Raw genomic sequence first — 22,890 nt, 5'->3', positions numbered from 1 at the left:
CACCCAATTCACCACGCCTGCATTCTCTTCTTCACCCCTCTCGTGCACTTGTCTTTTGCTTTAGGTGGTTGACTCCAAGTATTTAAACTCATCCACCTTCAATATCTGTAAATGTTCACCTCTCCACATGTTTCCCTCTCATTCACACACACATGTATTGTGCCTTGCTTTTACTTGATTTCATTCCTCTTCTCTCCTGTGCATACTTCCACCTGCTCCACACTCTCTCCATGGATCACAGTGTTATCTGCAAACATCATAGTCCACAGAGACACCAGCCTGAACTCATCTGTCAGCCCAGTTGTCACCACTGCAAACAAGAAGGGGCTCAGAGTCCATCCCTCATGTAATCCCACTCCCACCTTGAACTCATCCGTCACTCCTACTGCACACCCACCACTCTGTTATCATTCATGTCTCGCACCACCCTCACATACTTCTCTGCTATTCCTGGCATCCTTATATACACTTTCTCTGGATCCACAAAGACATCTTAAATGAGCTTGCTTCACTAATTTGTGCTGTTTACAAGAATTATATAGTCAATTATTATTTGCTCTTACTTATTACATGGGATATTAATTGGATATGTATCTATATCTTTACACTGTATAGTCGCCTCATTTAATGCCAGACTATAAACATGTAAATGTCAAAAACATGAAGATTCAGTGTGCTGCAGTAACAGACTAACTGTTTCAGTTTAGTGCTTTTGTTCAACGTGGCTGTAAACCGGGCACCCTATTTTAAAAAGAAAATCATAAAAATGTAGCTGTATTTGATTTATATTAATGTAAAAATAGGTCAATGGAAATACACAATTTTAAATATTGGAATTATAGCTGAAACTGTGCATGTATGTATATACTGCACTCAATTTACGGAATAAAATGCAGTATTGATCTCTAAAATGTAGGTAATCAAATGAGGTATCTTTAATAATAATAACTATACTGCTTTTTACATTGAGTAAATATTGTAAATATTGCTCTCTCTCTGTTATCCTGTTAATGAATGCATGACCTACCCATCAATAAACTCTACGGGTAAACTGCCCATCAAGGCTTTTATTTTTTTAAGTGCTGTCACCGGAAGTCTCGTTTTCGAGGCCCCTGGAGAAAATTTCAGCCAACCAACACGCATGCGCACTAATTTAATCTCCATACAACAGTGCTCGGTGGGCATCTTGCGCTCATCTGGCGATCTGCAAACCATCATCGGCCGATTGACGGTAGGTTACCGTGCAGGTGGTCAGATAAGCGGTAATTACTCTGTGCGGGCTGAGCTTTTAAACACATACAAACATTTACTGGTTGGAAACTGGAGCATTATCTGAACAAAGCCCATCATTTTTCCCCCTCATTTGATTGGCTGACGGCCGTGTAGGACATTTTCTGCCCTTTAATTTATACATTTTGCCTAATTGTACTCTCCAGATCAGAGGTGAGTAAGTGATCGCACCGTCGCCATGGCATCCAGCGGGTATGTGCAGGCAGTGGTGCTGCTGCTGGCGCTGCAGCTCGTCTGTGTCGGGGCAGCTGATGCGGATCATGAGACGGGGACTGTCATCCCTGCCGAAAGTAGGTGGATTTAAAAATTAGATTAATTTTTTCCTCCGCCTGTTGAGTACAAGTTTTGAGATGTTTTAGACGAGTATGTGTCCGCCACGGTGATCTTTCCACAGTCTAATGACTGCAGGTCTCACAGGGGTGCTGTTGAGGGAATTGTAGGTCATCTTAATTAATGTATGCTTGGATCATGAAACTGGGCCTCCACTGCTGCTTAAAGGCACACATACCGAGCAGGTTAGAAGGAAAATATACATAAGTGTGACTTCATGGATGCTCAGGTAGAAAAGCTTGATTATGTTGTTTGTAAATTAAAAGCTAGATGAGAAAAAAAATCTAGATGAACACTTCCACAAAGCTAAATTCTGTATATTTGTTTAAAATATTTGTTTCTTCAAATAAATGATCAATTCAAAGATGACAAAACACAGCAGTTAGTCGCTTTCTGCTACAGACTAATCAGTCTCATTAATAAGATTTATGGTTCCTTTTTGTAAATGATGACTCTGGGTCAGGTCACTGATTCTCTACTTCTACTCAATACACTTTATAGTTTACGTCTGCAGCCACAAGAAGGCACCAAATCAGCATTAAATTGGAGTCTAATTTGATGCTTTCCAGTCATGCACATATACAAAAAAAATCCAGGCTCAAAATGTGAAAAACCATGAGTGTGTGTTCTGTTGTGTTAATGAAAAAGTGGAAAAAAAAGCAAGATTCACAGTCATTTAGAGGTCATTGAATTGCATCCACATTAATCGTATCAGTGATACATTCACCTCATAAATCACGGCATGCTACTCCCCCCTACATCATTTGCATTTATAAGTATCGGTGATACTGGCTCTGTACTAACTTGGTATCTCTAAACCCATGCCTTTGTTTCTGAACTCATTTCTGCTGTTTCCAGGTCGCCCGTGTGTGGACTGTCATGCCTTTGAGTTTATGCAGAGGGCGCTGCAAGATCTAAAGAAGACCGCTTTCAACCTAGATGCCAGGGTAAGTCCTCTCTAGTTTGCTTTTCATTCTAGAGACTACTGCAGAGATTCATGCACCAGCTGATGTATTTCATAAAATAACTGATCTTCATGAGCCTTTGTGGGAGGGGTGGCGACTGCTTCTATCAGTTCCCATATTGTAATATACTAAATGTGACATTATGTGGTACGTTTTAGTATATGTTAATGTCTACATCTGCATTTTAGCGCAGAGTTAGTCTTTTTTCATTTATTTCCTGGTTTTTAGATATGAAAATTGTGGAGCGCAGCTTTTAGATTGCTGTGCTTCATTTTCCAAATGACCTCAGACACCCACACACTCCCATCACTGTGCCAAAGAGCAGTCATAATACCTGTGCTTATAAATTCCTGTGCTGCAAAGAATAGGGTTTTTTTTTTTTTTTTGTCGCTATAGTTTGGATTGTTGTGAAATATTTTTGGAATTTGTACATTTTACACTTTAACTCCAAGCACACCGAGCTTACGTGTGAACTGTAGTACTGATTTCAATTCAGGGCACACATACCTGCTTTTTGGATCAGCTGATATGACTTTTATTCTCTGTTTATATAATTTAATTGTGTGGACCCAAGAAATGAAGGTTAATGCGACTGAAAACAATCGCTGCACCCCTCGATTACTCTGACAGACAAGGAGATAAGTTAGATCCAGCCACTGTGACCCAAACAGCATGGCCAGTTGCCAGGAAGGGGGTGGGGGGGGGGGTGGGGGGGGTAAATGGATTGGTCCAAATGGAAATGAAGGGAAAGGTCTAGGAGGAGAGTCTAAAGCTGAGTGGAAGGAGGAGAAAGGCTGTGTGTAACTAAGAGGCTGGAGACAGAGAGGAGGTGTAAGATGTGCAGAACTGTGCTCAACCTAGTGAACAGTCTACGATCAGGCAGTGTGCTGGAGCTGGTACGATTTATTTATGGCAGGAAGTGCTGAGCGGCAGCTGGTGACCCGACATCCCACGCACCTCACTCCACTCCTATAGTCAAACACAGGCGCAGAGAGAGGCTGGAGGAAACGGAGCGAGAGAAAATGGCATGACACTTTACACTGTGCACAAGTTGCTGTAGGAGAACGTATCCTAATATGACTAATATTAATTTGACTGTGGATTAAGCAGCATCCATTATGATATTTTCAGCTGTGTTCTTAGAACTAGAGTAGCTCTGTATCTGATTGGCTGCCCATCGCAAACAAAACGTTTAAACAGCAGGTGGGCGGGGCTGCTGTGTGCCTGAGAGGACCACACCAGGAGTAATCCCTTTTTGATTTCATACAGAGCCAAGACTAAAAATGTTGACGAAGATGAAAGTTTAGGGCAGTCTGAAACATGAACTGTTAGCTCACAGGGATCATCTGTCTACACGTTGACACATTATTCCTGACCATGAAACATCAAAAGTATAACGACGGGCAAGTTCAACAGTATTTCTTAGTTTTTTCTACATGATAAAGAAATGCTGCTGTAGTAATGAAAGAAGTGTGTCAGCATGATTTAAACTGTAAGATATAAATGTAAGATTAAAGAAAAATGTTCGGTTACTAATGTAACCCCAGTTCTCTGAAAACCGAGTGAGGTATCTCACAGAGTGAGGTTTGAAAGAGAACAGAAAGTTTCTGTTACTTCACTGAAAATAGCATGTTGTTTTTTATTGTAGACACATTGTAGAAAACAGAAATCTGTAGAGTTTATTGCAATTTGTTTTTTTAAAATATTTATATTACTTAATTACTTTGGTGTAGTATCAGGAGAAACTGCAAAACCTATTAAAATATAATTTAAAATTCCAAAATGTATGCTCTCCTCCTCGGATTGGAGTCCATGCCGGGCTGATTATGTTTGACACTCGTGGATTCTTCTGTGTACCATGATGAGATTGAACAACTTCATCAAAACGGTGTGAAACTAATCGTCTGATTCCAAGCATCACTAAATCAGAGAAAATAGTTATTGATCATGAACCAGTGCTCATCAGAATCCACTCAATAACTGTCAGCCGTCCTCGTATAAATATTTAGCTGTTGGCAGATACACATCAATAATCTGTGTGCAAGCCTGCAGCAGTGATTCAGAGCTTGCTGATGCTAGAGAGCGTCCTTATTAAATATGGAATTGCAATGGTTTGGCAACTTAACAGCAGGCTTGCATAAAACAGCCATGAAGGTCATGGGAATAAGAGTACGGGCCTTACAGAGCCCGTGTGAGCATGCTGTTACAGAACAAGCAACAAAGCACACTGCACATCTTTCCTCTCAAGGCAAACCTCTGCCATCAGGAAGAAGACTCGGGAGGGCCAAAGTGCCAAACAAACTGCCTGAAGCTATTGTTTCTTCCAGCCTCCAATAAGCTACTGAACTGCAGAGTTACAGACTAGCAGAATAAAAAAACGATGTGCAAGACATGGACAGTAAGCACTTTGTAAACCTTAGAAATTCTTTGTAATTCGGTTAAACCTCTTTGTTCAGTTTTCTTTTATGTCGATGTTTATGTTTTATTTGCAGTCGTGATGTTGTGGCTTATATTTGTTTAGATCTGCGAGGTTTGAAAAAGCTGTCATGTAATAAAAATCACGTGGCAGCAGCTATGGTTAAAACTCTTAGAATAGCATCCAGATAAATGGCAAATGTATTTTTAAAATTGTAACTGTATCAAAATATCACAGGGAAATACAAACCCTAATCTAAGTAAACTGGGATACTGTGCAATTATTCACAATAGAACATAGAAACATATCAAATGCTTTAAATGAAACTTTTTAATATTTGATTTTTTTAGAACATTTTGCAGCTGATGAAGACAACAGGTCAGAAACCTGATATTTAATGTAGTAAAATGTTGTGTTTTTTTGTTTGTTTGTTTCCTGCTGCAGACAGAGACGCTGGTGCTGAGGACGGAGAGGAGGGCTCTGTGTGACTGCATGCCCACCAACTCGCTGCGCTGAGCTCCTGAGGACACGTCCCGCTCTAACAGCACCTCGACACACTTCAAAAACAACTCTGTCCAGAACCTCTGCTCATGTACAGCAGCTCTCATCTTTGCATATTCACACAATAGGCACTTTATTTTGTTTTCTCTCATGTCACTGTTCAGTGAAGCTCTGATTTAAAGTCACGAGGCATGCTTTCGTTCTGCCTTATCTGGGATGACTTTTATACCGCTGACGTTTTACATGGTGTATCAGGCGCCTGTGAACTTAGATTGTTTTCACTGACAGCCGCTCTCATGTGTCTCCTATAAAGCGTAAACATTTTTGGACTTTTTCGACTGTATAATGTGGATAGGATGTGGTACGTATCTGTAAACTTGTTGAATGTCTTGTACGAGGTTAAGGTTTACACACATTGAACTGTAGCATCACACAGAGTTCATTCAACGGCTCAACATTAGATTTCGGTTAGTTAAATTATTATTAGGAATCTGACAGTAATTGACTGATTCAAAGGAATTGTTTGGGAGGTTTACAAATGAAACATTTGTAAAGAAATGAAGTTTTACCTCTTTGCGAAAGGGGACTCGTAGGTCTTGATTTAGCACAGCACTGTAGCATGAATTTTCAGCACTTTTATTTAACCTGTTGTTAATATCGATTGTATGTATAGATTATGTACATGTAGACGGGTATGTGGAACGGAGGAGTCATCAGCAGGGGAGGGACGGGTGAACAGACCTGCAGCAGGGAACATGGAAGTAGAAATAGTAACTGTCTTACTGTTGCTTGTTAATAAACAGCGTATTTATGTCACAATGAGCCCCATTCACTGTCTTATTGTTGCACCTTTAAATAAAAACAATGAATGACCTTTACTGCTTGTATTCTAATGAATTACAGTCCACTCAGTTATTTTCATTGCTTCTTGGTCATGCAGCTCACCAGTCAGGCATTAACAGTATGACTGCTGACAGCTAATAACATTCATCATCTCGTCATCATAGCACCCATTGGTGACATTTTTTCCTCAAAGTTGAGGTGTTAGGAGGGAACATGTGCAAGTGTAAGAATTTGACCAAACTGTGATGCAGCTCTTGTGGGGTGTTTGGACAATGTTCTGCTGGGAAACCTTGGGTCCTGTTTCTTTGACATATACCACCTTTTGTTGTCCCCTTTGCTTAACATTGGCCATCCAAAGAGAGAGATGGTGTGAAAATCAACCAACACAGTGGTTGTAGAGAATCACCTCTGTGTTCTCCATCAAATGGCCCAATGGGGAGCTAGAATGCTGTTTGGTTGGAATGGGAAAGCAAATGACAGCAGAGTTCAACACAGAGGAAGAATCCCCCAAAATCACCAAAGATAAAAAAAGTCACTAAAATGTGCCTTTAGGTCCCAAGCCATCAGCCCACATGTCCAGCAGTCATCAGCTACACAGATGTCATGATAAGCTAACCAAAGGAGGAGATATCCAGATGTGAAAATTCCTTTCCATGCATGGAGGCTTTCATCCAAATCCAGGACCCTGCAGCTCTGTGAGCAACAAAAAAGTGGAGTGCCAGTGCCATGATCCAGGATGAAACAACCAGCATGAATACATCGGGAAGCGTGTCCCTGAGATGAGCTGCTGCAAGAGTGCTTCAGGCAGCTGATAGCAGACAGGGATGGTGGTAAGGATGAAGAAGTATTGTGCAAGATCAAGCCTTGCCATGTGATGTACGAGTGACAGACTGAAGAAACCCTACCAGTGGCTAGTCCATGACAGTACATAAACAAGCCCCAAGAGGGCTCCAGATCCACAGAGGCCAGCACACAGCTATCACAGCCGATCCAAGTTACAGACTGTGCAAAGACACCATAGAGACAGTCGGGCATATAATAGCAGCAGTGTTTATTGGATGACATAACCAAGTCGCTAGGATAGAGTACAGGAACATCTGTGCCCCATATGTACCTGGCTGAGATCAACACGGCTAAGGTCCTCAGGTACTTCAGCCTCCAGACAGACAAGTAGCTGTTGGCCAACCAACCAGACATAATGGTGGTTGACAAGGAGCAGAAGCAGTTGTGATAGTTGTGGCAATCCCAGCGGACAGCAAGATCAGGAAAAAGGAGCATGAGAAAACAGAGACGTACCAGAGGCAGATATCTTGAAGCATTCTCAATCATCCAGGTAAAGAAGCTCCAGAAAGGTTATTTTGTTCATCTGGACAACGTTTAAATGTTGTGTCACTTCAGTCTTTGGGCCCTCATCTCAGTATTTTATTTGGCTGAGTGACGAAAAATTTCTATTACTGAAAACGCTTCATCCAGATGAACAGAATCAGCTTTCTGAGAACTGGAGCAGATGTGGAAGTTAAAGTCCAAAGTGGTTCCAGTGGTCAAAGGAGCATTAAAGGAGCTGTAACTCCAGCAGACCCAGCACAACATCAGAGGTCTCCGTCAAGAGGAGTGCAGTTTTAGGAACATCTATGATACTGTGCAGAACCCAGGCCTCTGCTAGAGGACTTGAGCTTGGGGATCACACATATCCCTGTAAAACGTATTAGATGTTGTCTAGACTTTGTCAAACGATCTTTTCCTCAGTAGAAGATCGATAAAAGATTAAATATGGAATGACCTGATATGCGGCTCTCAAAGATGCCAAAGGTCGTGCTTTTTTAGCTGACTTCATCTCCTCCTACATTACTAACATTTTTTTCTATTTATTTGCAACAGGGATTACTGTTGTAGGTGCCACATCTCTACCAGCAGGAGGAGCCCTAAGTAAAGAAGGACTGCCAGCTGTGTCGCAGTGATGCAGCACTCTGTAGTCCCCTCATCTATAAATGAGATGGGCTGAAATCTGTAAAAAGATACAGAAAGAGGAAAACCGAGGAGCTACGTTGGCTCACGGAGTGCCCGCAGTCACCTGGCAGGAGTCGCAGGCCTGAGGCATCACGGCGAACCGCAGGGCACAATGGAGGCAAATCCCCTCATACTGCACCACAGCACACACAATCACAGGCAACTGAAACGTCCTGCTGAGGCAGCTTCACCCCGTCAGGCTTTTACTGGTTTGAGTGATTGAGCTTCAGGCATGCAGGGATGCTGAGTTTACGCTGAATCACTCTCACTTCTTGTTGTCAAGCAGCCTCCACTTTCTTCCTCTCTCGCTCTCACTCTTACTCACTCGCTGGCTTGTTCTTTCCACAGAGCTCTCTTTTATCTGCTCCGGGAAAAGCTGCCTGAATCATTGAACCAGCTGTTTGAAATTCTTTGACGGGGGGCAAGCAAGCAAAATCCTCTGGATTTTCTCTGGCTTTTATCCCTCTTTTATACTTGGGCATTGCTTTGACTTTGCCACAAAAGTTTCCTCACCTTGCGTGACCGTGGGACTTATTTAGCATACCAGAATTTAGCATACCAGTAGGCAGGATGAATGTGAAGCATGGAGGTTTATAATTCAGTCATGTACTATGTGTTTTATAGAGTTCAGTGACCACACAGAGGATAGATAGGCAGGCAGGTAATGTATGTGACAAAGAAAGAAGCAAAGTGCAGCTCTGCTTAATGATACTACAGGTGAAAGACAGACAATGAAGCTCTCCCAGATGATTGCTTAGATCATTATTTTTGAAGCCAAATCTCAGAAAGTTGTACTAATTTGTCATATTTATTCAGACTAGAGCCCAAAAAGATGGCAAATTAAAAACCTAAAAACATCAAGCTCAAAATTCTTGTTTAAATGATTTGACATCTTAGAGTGAAAAGTTTCTACAGAGGGGATATTGTGTTATTTTATGACTCTATAAACCTGGAAATACTAACAATGAGGGAAAGAATCAATTTTAGAGAAGAATAGAAGAATAGAATAGCCCTTTATTGTCACTGTACATGGACCACGAAATGGGGAATGTAGTAAATCTCTGATTGTAGCTCCTCCGTTTTGTTTGCGAGGGATCTGGCGTTGGTGATGAGATTTTCACTATATTATTAAACATAAAATGTTTTCAAAAGTCAATATAAACAAAAAAGACTTTAAAAACTTTTAGAAAGTAGTGAAAAGCTAGTACAACTAACTTTTCATTGCACTAATTTGCACCGATGTCTGTATCAAGCCTCACTGTGGCCCACTGTGGTGTCATAGCTTTGTTAGCTATTGGTTTTGTTTTTTATTAATTTATACATTATAATGACTATATTTTCAGGTTCGGTTTGCTGTTTGCCAAATTTAAGTTACTTATGTTGGTTTGCTAGTTATAGCTTACAATAACATTAGCTAACTTCTTGGCTAATGCTAACTGAATAAATGAACATCATTGGACAGTTGGGTCACTGATTCTGAACCAACGTTATTCTGATGATGTATGAACAACACCAACACTGAGATGTTAGATTGTGCAAATGCCACAGTACACATCTTCCAAAACATTTTCTTTGCGAAATCCTCCAAATCCTGCTTCCGTTTGTCAGCTTTGTTGGCGAAAGCCACTTTGTCCACCAGTTAGAAGATATCATGTGACACACAAACAAGTCCAGTTCTTCTTGCAACGTTTCCCAGCTTCAATCAAACAATCAATCAAAACTAAACAATCAAATTTGTTAAAAACAATGAATTACATAATTTACATTTTGGAAAATAATTCATTCAGTGACTAATATCCTTTTTCACTAAACCTGAACATATTAACTTGATTAAAAAAAAGAAAAAAAGAAGAACATGTCATTGAAAACAAACCATGTCAGATGAACTTGTAGGCATCTGAAGTCTGTAAATTACATTAAAGCTAAATAGAACAAAATCTAAAAATTAATCTACGCATAAAATCTTTGCCCAGTAATTTCTTGCCTTACAATATTTACATTTATTCTTATTTGAATACTTTATTTAAATAAAGTCACCCAACAGTTGTTTGCTCACTGTGTGGTTCAGGCAATAGTTACTCGAAAGCTCTAAATGCAGAATGAAGAACATTTTACCTGCATGTTTATGCTGTTATGGGAATGTAAAAAACTGATTCTGCTGATCAAATTCACGTCATTTATAAATGAAAATTAAATGAAAATTTAGTTAAGCAACAGAAAATACATTGCTCGCAAAATCTCTGCAGGCTTTTGAGATATATTATAATAAGATTCATATACACACACAGACACACAAAGAATAAAAAACAAAGAGAACATTAATCTTGAAACTGAGACCAATATTTTTATTTCATTTCAAAACATTTTTACTGTCCCTTATGTTTGAGACAGTGCCTCAGTTAATGCACTTCATTTGCCTTATATGGATCATGACCACGATGAAGCCACGAGCCTGGAGAGCTGCAGAGAAAGAGCAGATAAACATACATGTTAACATGTAAGCTACAAAAACATGACAGAGCATCACATTCTTCACTTGGTGAACTGCAGATTACGTTCCCTTGAGATTAAATGTTATTTTGCTTAATGATCTTTTCCCTTTATGATGGAAACAAAATGTTTGAAGAGTGTGAGAAGTATACTGAGACATACAGGCAGTGTGCAGCGAGGGATTCATTTCTCTCAGCTCATTCAGCATCAGGTCTGATTTCACCGTCACAACCTGCTGCTTTCAGCACATCTTCAAGACTGAGGTTTTCCAAAGCGAGTTTCTCATCTTCTTCACTGACATTCAGGAGTTCCCCGTTGGCCAGGGCCGCCTCATCTCCAAGGAGTGCACCAACAGACATCTCAACCCTGAGTCCGGCAGCCAGAAGTGTCTCATTTCCAGACTCTGAGCCCAGGAGCTCTTCATATCCGTAGGTTGCGCCGAGGGGCTCATCCCCAAGAGCTGCTGCCAGAAGTATGTCATCATCTCCAAAATCTTCACCCAGGGCACCACCAGACATCTCAAGCCCAAGTCCTGCAACTAGAAGTGTGTCACTTCCCAACTCAGTGTCTAGGAGTTCTGCATATCCAAAGGTTGTGGCCAGAGACTCCATATCTCCGAAGCCTTCACCCAGGGCCGCCTCATCTCCAAAGAGTCCACCAACAGACACATCAACCCCGAGTCCTGCAGCCAGGAATGTTTCATTCTCCAACTCTGTCCCCAGGAGCTCACCGTAGTCAAAGGATATGCCCAGAACTTTGCCGTAACTCTGCACATTCTGTAAGAGTTTCTCATATTGTGTAGGATCTATGTCGAAGTCTTCAGGGTTGTACTCTGCTGAATCAGAAGGTGTGGGAGTGATGACATCTGTTAGTAAATGACAGGCACTCAAACAGCTCTAAGTTTAGACCTGCACCTTAGTAAATTTCTGCTTTAAACAATCCCTTACTTTCATCATATACAGCTTTGTCCTCTATCGGTGCTGCACTGGTCAGAGCAACAAGAGCAAAACCCATGAACAAGTCTTGGACCTTCATTTTCTAAAAACAAAACCCAGAAACTTCAACACTTTACAAAAATGCACCCAAATGCTCTTTAAATATTTAACACCTGATTTAGTGGGAGAAATGAAGGAACTACACTCACCTTTACTCTGTGTCAGTCGCTGAGTAGAAGCAGAAGTTAAGGTGTTAGATGTTTTCTGACTGTCTGACTTCAGTTATATACTCTTCTGAGGCGTGCATTTGTTTGTCCTGTTACTTTAGAGAAAAGCTCGTCCAATGAAAAGTTTCTACGCCTCTTTTGGTCACAAGGAGTGCTCCGAGGTATCTGCTGCACCTCGTGCTCACATGCAGTGCAGAGAAACACAGTAACATCATCAATAAACTTCAAACACTGATCAGATGGACAGTCAGAGGTGAGAGTGGGCTGAAGCCCTTTGCAGCAGAGCTTTAGATTCACATGTTTTTGTTTTCTCCATTTAATTTAGTTTGAGTTTTTTTGTGGGTGTGATAACCTTTATGATAACTTTGATTCATCATGTAAAGGAGGGATATTTATTAAGGCAAGAGTACCGTAATACGTAGACATAAACATCTTACATTAATGCCTCCTCAGACTGATAAATCTCACTAAACTTTAAAGAAAAAGTCCTGAATAATACTGTTTTTTGTTGCTGTTAATGTTGTGAGCACACTGCAGTGTTTCAGTTTTCTTTTTCTTATGTCTAGTTTTTCTTTCTTTTTTTTTAGCTTTAGTTTCAGTTAATCTCAGGCTAAGTAAGCATCAACAACACCAAATGTATGATTCTGGTTTACTTGCTAGTTCAGGAATTTTTAATGATCTCACTGTTGCAGGTGTTCCAACTTTCAGCTTACCTTTGCTGAGCCCAGAGGGCAAGGCAAATACACGAGAGGAAAAATAAATATTTACATTTCTTTTTTTTGCTAAATATGTTTGAATGGTTTTTTTTACTGGGTCCTGATAGAACATATTTAATTTATATATTGTTTAGTTTTAGCCTGTAAGAACCTTTGCTCTGGCACTCGTTACCTTGACCTTTGACTAATGACATCTATCCAGTTCACTGAGGTGAGTCTATCTATGATACGTGTACGTTTTCAGACTCTGATAGGACGCAGAGGTGCGCGCAGAGAAGCAGATTCAAACCCAGAATCTTCATCATTCAAGCAGTAAAAAATAAAGAAATGTCAAGATCACTTTGTCTCTATCAGAACAGACAGTGTGGGTTAAAGTGACAAGATCCCAACACGCTAAATGTGGGACAGAGTGAATGCTTATGTGGGACAAACATGTGTTACAAATTCTGTATTTCATTTTTTTTCTTCCAGAGATGTATTTGTGTTTTCATCATATTCCAGTGACAAAGTCTTGTGACTTTGTGACACGTCACTCATGATGACAGGTTTTCTTTTACATCCAGTGAATAAAAGATGGACTTTAGTCAAGTCTGTCCTGCAGATAAGAGAGTCAAACAAAATGTGGGACGTTTTCTAAATGTGTGTAATAGGGAGGAGGGCTAAAGATGCCCCATGCGTATGTGGGGCCAGGACCTTATCCCAGAAGACACTGGGAGATAGGTGGGGTACAACATGGACATGTAGCCCATCGATCAAAGAGAAGCAGGTTTAGGAGTCAGCTGAAAGCACATGGAAAACATGCAAACTCCACACAGAAAGGCCCACAGGCTTGACCCAAGAAGATCACTGTTATAAACGGATAAACTGACTGAAATCTCTCCAGACATCTGTGTGAAATGTTTCAGATTAAACACGATTAGTTTTGATGACTACAGTCAGGACCTTGATCACATCTGTAGACTCTTGATAAGATGACAGACTGTTGAAAGCTTTGAATGCTTTGACTGTTATTTATGCACAGAATGAAGAGTCAATCCACGCCTGATCTTTATGTGGCAGGAAATATATTTTTTCTATGAGAAGTTTCCCGACTCTTCTTTTTCAACGGCTCTTCTGCTTTCACTGAGACCCGGGGGCGAGGCAAATAATCCGAAACAAATATTGTTAACAAATATTTACTCTTTGTTCTGCTAAGTATATTTGGATAATAGATGTCTTCTTACAACAGGGAAATGTCCCATCCAGTGAAATGTTTTCTCATGTTTTGCAAGTTACGTGACACAATATGCTCCGAGCGCTTTAACACAGCGCGGAGGGTCAAGTGCAGATATGTAGCTTTGTAGAAGGTTGTAGAGAAACTGCTTTACACTTTCAGTCCACTGTTACTGTCTGTTTGAGCTACACAGAGCATCAGGACTACAGGAGCACTCAGCATCAACCTGATGATGACACGAAAATGATGGAAAAATTAAAGCAGCTCAGACTTCGACTTCCACGTTAATAAGATGCTGTGGAGTTCTATCTGTCACAGGGCAGGAAGACATTTATTTCTAAAAGCAAAAGAGTAGCATGAGATTCCATGTTCCCACTAAATATATAGAAATAAATAGGAACTAGGAACTTCCATGTTGTTTTGTTCTATATCTGTATGATTGGTACAGGTCACTACAGCTTCTCTCCATCTTTGTTACTATTCTGTAGAATTCATTAAACTCCTGAATCTTTTCTTACCACAGAATCTGTAATACAGCCGTCATAATCTGTACAGTTTTAATGTGCAAGTGTTAACAAAAAACCAAACAGATGCTCAGAACCTGAAGTGAAAACATGCCGAATTCCTTTTACACGGCTCGTCTACATTTAATGAGTTAGAGTAGGTACGCCCTCAGATCTGATGGAAATCCAGCTCAGAGATAAACCGTGTCAGTGTGAAGCATGCACTGCTCACTTTCTGCTGACACGCTCACCGAGGTGTTAATCCACCTCCAGAGGGAAAACTCAGTGATGCTGTTTCGGTCTGAATTATATTCCTGGAAGGTGTTAGAGATTTTTAGAGCCTCTCGGGTGCACTAAGAATTACTTTAATAATGATCATAGCAACAGCTCTCTGATGAAAACACAGCATTTTTACAGTTTACTGTGTCACACTAAACTCTACAGTCATGGCAACAAAGCTTTGGGAGTGTCGCAAATTTGGCCTTTCATTTTTTTATTCAGAGGGTTTACTACATTTTTATAAAGCAAAGAACAGTTTAAACATTTCACAAGTTTTAAAGACTTTTATTGGCACAAAGATCAAATCCTTCTAACCCCCCCCCCCAAAAAAATTCTTCACCTTTATTTAGCTTGAAGCAGTAATTTTGAGTAAAATGCAACTGAAATATATAAAGTTAAAGGTTTATTTATTATTATCATTTATCATAAAGGAAGATGTGATTGTTATAAACTAAATGCATGACAAGCAGACACATTCTTACATATGACATTTTACACCATACTTTTCTTTTAGGATGGGGGGTGGGGGATGTGACTGACGGTGATCTATTCTTGCCTTATCAGTCCTTCAAGTAAGTTTTTTGTCCATGAATCCAAAATATTAATTTGATACTGTCCAGGGGCGATCGTGGCTCAAGAGTTGGGAGTTCGCCTTGTAATCGGAAGGTTGACGGTTCGAGCCCCGGCTTGGACAGTCTCAGTTGTTGTGTCCTTGGGCAAGACGCTTCACCTGTTGCCTAGTGGTGGTGGTCAGAGGGCCCGGTGGCGCCAGTGTCCGGCAGCCTCTGTCAGTGCTCCCTAGGGTGGCTGTGGCTACAATGTAGCTTGCCATCACCAGTGTGTGAATGGGTGGATGACAGGTTGTGTAAAGCGATTTGGGGTCCTTAGGGACTAGAAAAGCGCTATATAAATACTTACCATTTACTGTCCAGGCCTCTTAATTACTGTCTGTGCATCGTGACACGGCGCTCCATCATGCTTGAAAATGGCCAGACTGTTGCTAAGTTGCTCCTGAAACACTGGAAGAAACCAGTGTTTGAAGATGTTTTCAGTCCTCATCCCTATCAGCTTCCCCCTCTGCATGTCCTCCTTCACTGCATCCATGAATCTTCTCTGAGTTCCTCTCCTTCTGCCTGGCTGCTCCATCTTTGTTCATAAGTCTTTGAAACTTATGATTTTTTTTTTTTTACAATAACATAGAAACGTAACCTAAATAAAAAAGGAATCAGCAAAGTGTGTAAACAACAAAACGTGTGGCACTGCCAAAGCCTTTGCCCTGACCGTACAGTACAACTGAACTTAATACACCCATCCCTCAGTGCCTTTCAACAGCTGCTGTTTGTGTTCAGTAATTTAACTCCTTTTCTGCTTGCTAGCACCAAGTTAACAACGTGTGATGAGATGCAGCCCACAGTCTTCTGCTGACTAATGAAAAGCACAAGTGCTGCTGCAGCGTTCACTGTTTCTAAAGCCACTTTTGCCGCTAGTGATGTGTTAAAAACACAAAGCAGTGAGACCAGTTTTTTTGCATCTGTTCTGAAGACTGAAACTGAAATGTTACAGAAGCGTGAGGCCGGCCTTCACTTTACAGCAAGACATGTAACAAAGAAACATAAAACACAAGTTACTTTTTCCTACATCCAGCTTTTAACAACGTTTTTTGTTGTTCATGTGTTTTCTTTTACTTGCTTTCACTCGCCGAGTCTCCTTATTTTATTTTCAGTTCAGTTTTTTTATTTCACTTTTTCTATGTGTTTTATTTAATGTGTTTCGTGTTTTTGGATTGCTGTAATAAAAGAATTTCCCAACTTTCAGGTTCAGTAGAGTCGACTACATCTTATGTGGCCTTATGTTATTTGAATTAATTTTTACTGAGCTGTGTGGTCGAATTAAAAGTGTCATTATTCAGAGCAGCTGTGTGAGATTTTCTCAGGACATCTTGGCAATGAAACGTTGTGTTTCCTACACGATCTAATGCCTTGTTTGTCCCTAAAGAACTTCATAGCTCCAGCCTTTGACCCGCGACCACAAGAGGGAGACAGGCCTCTGGTAAGAGCTCACTCACAGAGCCCAGCACACGCACAGATGCCTGAAACACACAGACCTTTTTACACTCTAAGTTTAGAGCACTGAACTTGTCCTCCATCAATATTGTAAGCACACACTGTACGGCACGGATAGATAATTTGCTCTGCAGGGTGGATAATATCGACACTTGGTCCCGGGAGCATAAATCTGAATTATTTCCTCTGAATTTAAGGAGAAATCGTCCTGGACACACGTCTCCCTTCAACATCCTCAAAGTCGGTTTAATTGGATGCTTCCTTTAATTAAAACTTTCCATCATTTTGCTTGTTAAAAATTCATCCTTCCCCTAAAACCCACGTTACTAAAACTGCAAGCCAGATCAGGTTAAACTGCTTTCACTGGTCATTTTATTAGGTACACCTTGCTAGTACCAGGTGGGATCATTTTTCCCCTTCTGAGCTGCTTTAATTCTTCATGGCACAAATTCAACAAGGTGCTGGAAACATTGCTCAGAGAGTTTGGTTCATGTTGACGTGACTGAGATCTAGTGTCTGTGGAGGTCATTTGCATTCAGAGATGCTCTTCTGCATATGTGTGCTGTAAAATGTGATCGAGTTACTATTGACTTCCTATCAGCTGAAACAGTCTGTTTATTCTCCTCTAACAACAACAAGGCAGAACTGCTGCTCACTGGATATTTTCTCCTTTTTCAGAGCGATCTCTGTAAGATTTGTCAAAGAGAACGGTTAACAGCTTCCACAGATAAATCATCTTCCCCTCAGCACAGACTTTATGTTGCACTAGCATTCTGTAAAGAAAAGAATCGGTGAAAACGTGGCTCCTCCAGATGACTTTCAACTAAAAGTCTGAAATTTAACTTCTCCCAACCAGATTACTGGTTCTGCATAAGCGAAGCAGATAAAAAAAAATATATCAGAAAGCCAAATTCATTCCAGCTCAAGCTCAACAAAGCGCACTGAGCCCTGCTTCTACAGCCTCTCTGACAGGACTGTAGGACAAACTCCTCAAGTGACGCTTCAAAGTTCCTTTCTTGGTCTTCCTCCAAACCCACACCAATTATCTCGCTCCAATAATCAACTCCAAATAGCTGGCAGCCGGACCAAGAGGAGACTCTCCACACCCACGTGGGCGTGGTTAATATCTCACATACACGTCAAACAAAAGCATGAATTAATCAAAACAGAACACAAGACTAAACCAAACCGAGTGTGAGGTTCCCTCGTTTAGTGCCACATGTTGTAAGATAATCAGTGCAGAAAAGTGTCCGCGGCTGGTTTTTTGATGATTTTGTCTGTAGATTATTACCAGTTTGACCAGTAAAGTACTGGGAAACTTTATCTGAAGCGCTCCAGGTCACATTTTTAACCTTTTCGTGCAGAAATCTCGACGTTATTTAAATGGTAAGTGAAACACTGTGTGTGGAGCAGGAGTGAAAATGGGTTAGAAGAAGAAAAGAACTCAAATTTGTACTTAAGTAGAGTACTTGAGTAAATGTATTTAGTTAGTTTAAAGTACTGTTTGGTTCACTAATAAGGAAATATTCTTGGAATCAGGGCTTTCCTATATCCTGTTAATGTCTCTGACATTTATAGGATTTCCTTCCTGGGTACACCATGCAGGTGAAAAATGCGTGGGTGCGCACCTAACCATAAACACTCCATCTTCATTACGTCTCACATTCAGCAGCACATTTTAAGGTCATTAAAAAAGCGTCTCTTTCACCCCCGCGTGTGCCGAGTTTCACAGTGCTTTACCTCTCATGATGTCTTAATTTCTCTAATAACTCGAGGCATCCATTCACATCCATTTGAAGCAAATCAGGCTCATAAACACAATTTTAAAAAGATCTGTGAAAGAGCAGCCTGTGTACGCACGGCTTTATGAAACAGAGTTTAACATACAAGTCTATCAGTTTCATGGTCGATGCGGCCTCTGTGGGAAATGTGCTTCAGCCTTAAACTTGTGAGAAGAGTGCCGCCAGTCTGACCCAGTAGCCAAAAGAAAGGGGAGTCAGAGGTCACGGCAGGAGCAGCGGCATGGTGCGACCTTTGGAGGAGGAGGGGGTTTCCTCAGCTGCAAGGAAGCACAGACTCAGAGGTCACATTCGAGATTATTGGAACAATATGTGGGGCTCTGTGTGGGGACTTTCAGCCAGTCAGAAGCAATTTAGTCTAATAGTTTAATCCAAAGTTTAATATCCTGATTCAGTGGATGGGTTAGTTTTTCTTTAAGGTAGAAGAATGCTAATTATTATTATTTATAAGAGTGATATAAAATATGGGATTGGGAAAAAGTTTACAAGTGAACACCGAGCTACGTTTGACTTCTGAGAGTCCGTACGAAGCGTTAAACGTTGACAGAAAAGCCTTTAACACGAGCATTAAAGTTGAATTCACTTTACATCTAAGCCGCAGCACTTTGTAGCAGCAGTGTCTGATAGATTTACCTGCACCACTGAAAGTCCACCCAGACTCACTCGTGGCACAAACAGCTTAAGGAAGAGAGCAGATGCTGTGAGCTCAAAGCCACATCGCTGTGCAGAGACATCGTTCGACACGTTTCGGGCTTTCAGCTCTCTGTGGCGCTCGACCTCAGATGAATTCTAATCCATAGGTTGCCTCTGTTCCTGAAGCAAAGCCGTGCTGTTCCTTTGATGAAAACGCTGAATTGTGCGATGGCATTTGAAGGTCACAGTCAGCATGTTGCTGTTTTGTGTTGCACAGCGCAGCAGCCGCAAAAGACAGAAATGTCTTTTAAAAGTGACATTTGTGTTGACCTGAAGGTGAAGCTTTAAATAATGATGGAAATGTAGAGAAAACTTAAAATTTCTGCAACACAATTCAATACATTTTTGAATTTTCTCAGCTTTTGAGGACTTTTGTTGTTGACTTTACTAACATTTACATGCTTAGACTACAAGTCTGGCAATCTGAATTTTCTGGATCACCCTATTAGAATAAGTAAGTGATGCTAACAATAAAAAATGGCTAAAGCTGCATTTTTAACCTCCCTGAGGACGGCTTTGTTTTTCCTCCTGGTTGAAAAAAACGGGACTTTTAGTGTGCTGGTAAAAGTGGGTGTAGCAGAGTTTTGCAGTGGAAGTGTGCTGCACCCGTAACCTAGAGGTCGATGGCTCGAAAACATGATCTGCTATGAAAACATTCAAAGTCTAAACAACTGGAGTCAACCATGCACAGCAATGGGCCGCAAAGAGAGGAGTGCAGGTAGGGAGTCAAGCTTCAGGGGGGATTTATGGCAGAAAAATCGCAGCAAGAGTGAAAGGAAGGCTGGTTTAGTTGAAGATGTTAAACTTTTTGTTTGGAGAGAGAGAAATGAGTGTCTCAGAGGGTTGGCACGGGTTGAATGGGAAGGCTGAGAGAGGGGTGGTGGATGTACTGAACAAAGGGTGTTGAAGGTGGAAATGAGGAAGACCTCAGAGGAGATTCATGGATGTAGTGGAGGAGGACAATGAGGGTTGGTGTGGCAGAGGAGGATGTTAGGGGCCTGAACAGAACAGAGATATTAACTAAACCTCCAGTATTCAGTATTTGAACCATTCAAATACACTGTTAGTGCTCAGGTGAATGCACAATCTAGTTTTCCAGAGACAAATGTATTCATATATTTTACATGAACACTAAGCACAAGGAAGGAGACTAAATATTAAGGATAAGCGCTTCAGACACCTCCATGCACTTACAAGGACGGATACATACGTGATGCCTTCATCTGTGAAGCTGACTCCAGGGAAAATACAATCTGCAGTAGCTGCAACTGTGCATGACAAATAATGCAGGGCTGAAAAACTGTATTAGAGTGAAGCTTGGTGCAAATCGTTAATTCCGAGTAAGATAATTGTGAAAACTTTACTGAGAAGAACAATTGTTAGCTGCTATTTTTATTGTGTGTCTGGATCTGTTATGTTGACAGTTCAACAAACAGCAGTGTGACTGCCCATAGACACCACCCACACCCCACCCACAGATCACTCACACACTACAGGGGAATATAAACAGTAACACAACTGGATAAAATTAGATCTAAAAATGTTCAGAGAACGTCAGCAGAAAGTCACAAATTGTGGTTTATAAATTTAGGATAAATTTCTTTACAAGGATTCTAAAAACAAGTTTAACCGTTTAAGGTTTCACATTCCCACCATCCATCTATTTTATTATGACTATTCTACTCAGAGTCACAGGGTGCTGGAGGTTATCCCAGCTTTCATAGGGCGAGAGGCGGGTACGTCCAGGACAGGTTGCCAGTCTATCACAGAGCTAACACTGACAGGTGCACAACTATTCACTCCTACACGTCCTGGTCACGTGATATTTTGCCTTCACTGGATCATCCCCCTTCAGCCTAAATAAACTTCTTGCTTTCAGTTTAACTCCATCTGTCCAAACATGTCTGCTTTTGCGTCTCCAGGAAGTTGGAGTACCCAGAGAGAACCTACACAAGCTCATGGTGAACATACCAGGCAGAACCAGGAACCTTGCTGCTCTGGCGCAGCAGTGCTAATTATCACACAGAAAAATCAATTTAAAAACTTCAATTTTGATATGAATTCCTACTTCGATTACTGGATTATTGCCTGTGAACATCCATTCTGCTGTTAGCATGGTCATCAAATTTGACATTTTGGTTGGATGGCACAGGAGATGTGATGAGGTCACTAAAACTGGCAGGGTTCATCATCTGGGGACCACGAATGCAACCAGCAAGGTTCATGTCACTCTAACTGGCGCGTTTAAGATTAAACTGAACATTTTATCGTGTGCTAATTTTGTTTTAATTTTGTAACTACTGAAATTTTTTGGGGATAGGCTCCGCCCACCCCCGCGACCCTGAAGGGATAAGCAGAAAAGAATGCATGGATGATTTTTTTATTTTTTTTATTTTTGTAGCATTTTGGAAATGTTTCATAAAAGAAGACTTTGTAACCTGCACCTCATTGATCAATGCTCGATGTCTCAGTTTAACTTCTGACCTCATGGAAAGACTATTTGAAATGATGAATTTCCTTTAAGTCTTCTTTGGACATTCAATTAAAACTTTGTCTTGAGAGCATTATTAGAGCCCCCTCAGAGGACACACCTGCTGCTCTCATTACAGGTCTGACTGCACAGTGGAGTTATTAATGTGCATGCAAAACACAGCATTTACTGCTGCACTTTTGTGTTTCTTGATTTTTAATGTGAAGATATTTAAACAAAAAATAGAAAGCAGGCAGTAAACCAGACAAACTGCATTGCAGTGGGTCTTCAAAGTGAGCGGATGAAATGAAACAGAAGATTTATAAAGATCATAAACACGGATCTTTATTATGTTCTTTAACTTTGACGGTGTCGCATATGTTGTGTTTATAACTTCTACCTTTGCCTACAGCACCTGAAGGCAGCACTACCGGAAAAAAGCGAGAAAAAAAAGAGAAGCACTGCGCATGCCCAGAGCATCCTCCACCCGCACAGTGAGAGCCGCTGCAGAGGAGATGCTGGTGCAAAGAAAAATCATCTCTCGCATGTTTGCAGAGCAAACGTCCGGACCGAGCAGACTTTGTGGCTCTGCAGGATATTCACCTGTCCTCCTCCTCATCCTCCTCCTCCTCCCACCCAGAGAGCAGCAGAGGAGGAGGAGGAGGAGGGACACCTTAAAGAGGAGGGAGTGGGGGTGGATGCAGCTTTATCAATAGCAGGTTGCCGCTGACGATCCAGTTCAAACTAGTTTGCTTTGAGTATGCGACTGTGGCTCCACAAAGAGCTGCGAGCTGAGAGCCAAAATAAATCTTCCACGTCCGCTGAGCTTCAACTTTTACTGATGATAGCGCGAGAAAGGCTCGGCAGGACACCAGGAAATAGTTTGGTGATGCCCAGTAATGTTTATACTAATATAAGGAATGGATGTTATACTTTTAGAGTGTATGACATCATCATATGTTCTCAGTGGGTTTTTTGCCTCCTCTAATAGGTGGTGACACTTTTTAGTCTAATCATTGTTCAGAAACCGCCTAAATAAAACTTTTTGCTGATTCTGCACAATAACCATCGCAGTCACACACAGGGAGTGCTGTGGGGGGACAACAAAGGAGCAGACCAAGCATCACCATCATCATCCTCATCACAGCTG

At 41.0% G+C, this 22,890-nt stretch overlaps 1 protein-coding gene and 1 long non-coding RNA gene across 2 annotated transcripts; both read left to right on the top strand.

The window, feature by feature from the left end:
• Positions 1-1,134: 1,134 nt before the first annotated feature.
• cunh4orf48 (chromosome unknown C4orf48 homolog) lies at positions 1,135-6,324 on the top strand. Its single transcript, XM_040045115.1, has 4 exons — positions 1,135-1,231; positions 1,437-1,580; positions 2,479-2,567; positions 5,446-6,324. The coding sequence occupies exons 2-4, from the start codon at positions 1,469-1,471 to the stop codon at positions 5,515-5,517; spliced, it is 273 nt and encodes a 90-aa protein (XP_039901049.1). The 5' UTR covers positions 1,135-1,231; positions 1,437-1,468; the 3' UTR covers positions 5,518-6,324.
• An 11,587-nt stretch (positions 6,325-17,911) lies between these two features.
• On the top strand, positions 17,912-22,183 carry LOC120741975. The gene is made up of 2 exons (XR_005697734.1): positions 17,912-18,164; positions 22,153-22,183. It is a non-coding gene; the product is annotated as an uncharacterized LOC120741975 (long non-coding RNA).
• The last annotated feature ends 707 nt before the right edge of the window (positions 22,184-22,890 follow it).

The sequence above is a fragment of the Simochromis diagramma genome, unplaced genomic scaffold, assembly GCF_900408965.1.
Source record: "Simochromis diagramma unplaced genomic scaffold, fSimDia1.1 OVJJ01000590.1, whole genome shotgun sequence".
Lineage (NCBI taxonomy): Eukaryota > Metazoa > Chordata > Actinopteri > Cichliformes > Cichlidae > Simochromis > Simochromis diagramma.
Note: the sequence above shows the minus strand (reverse complement) of the source record. Positions and strands in the feature narration are given on the sequence as shown.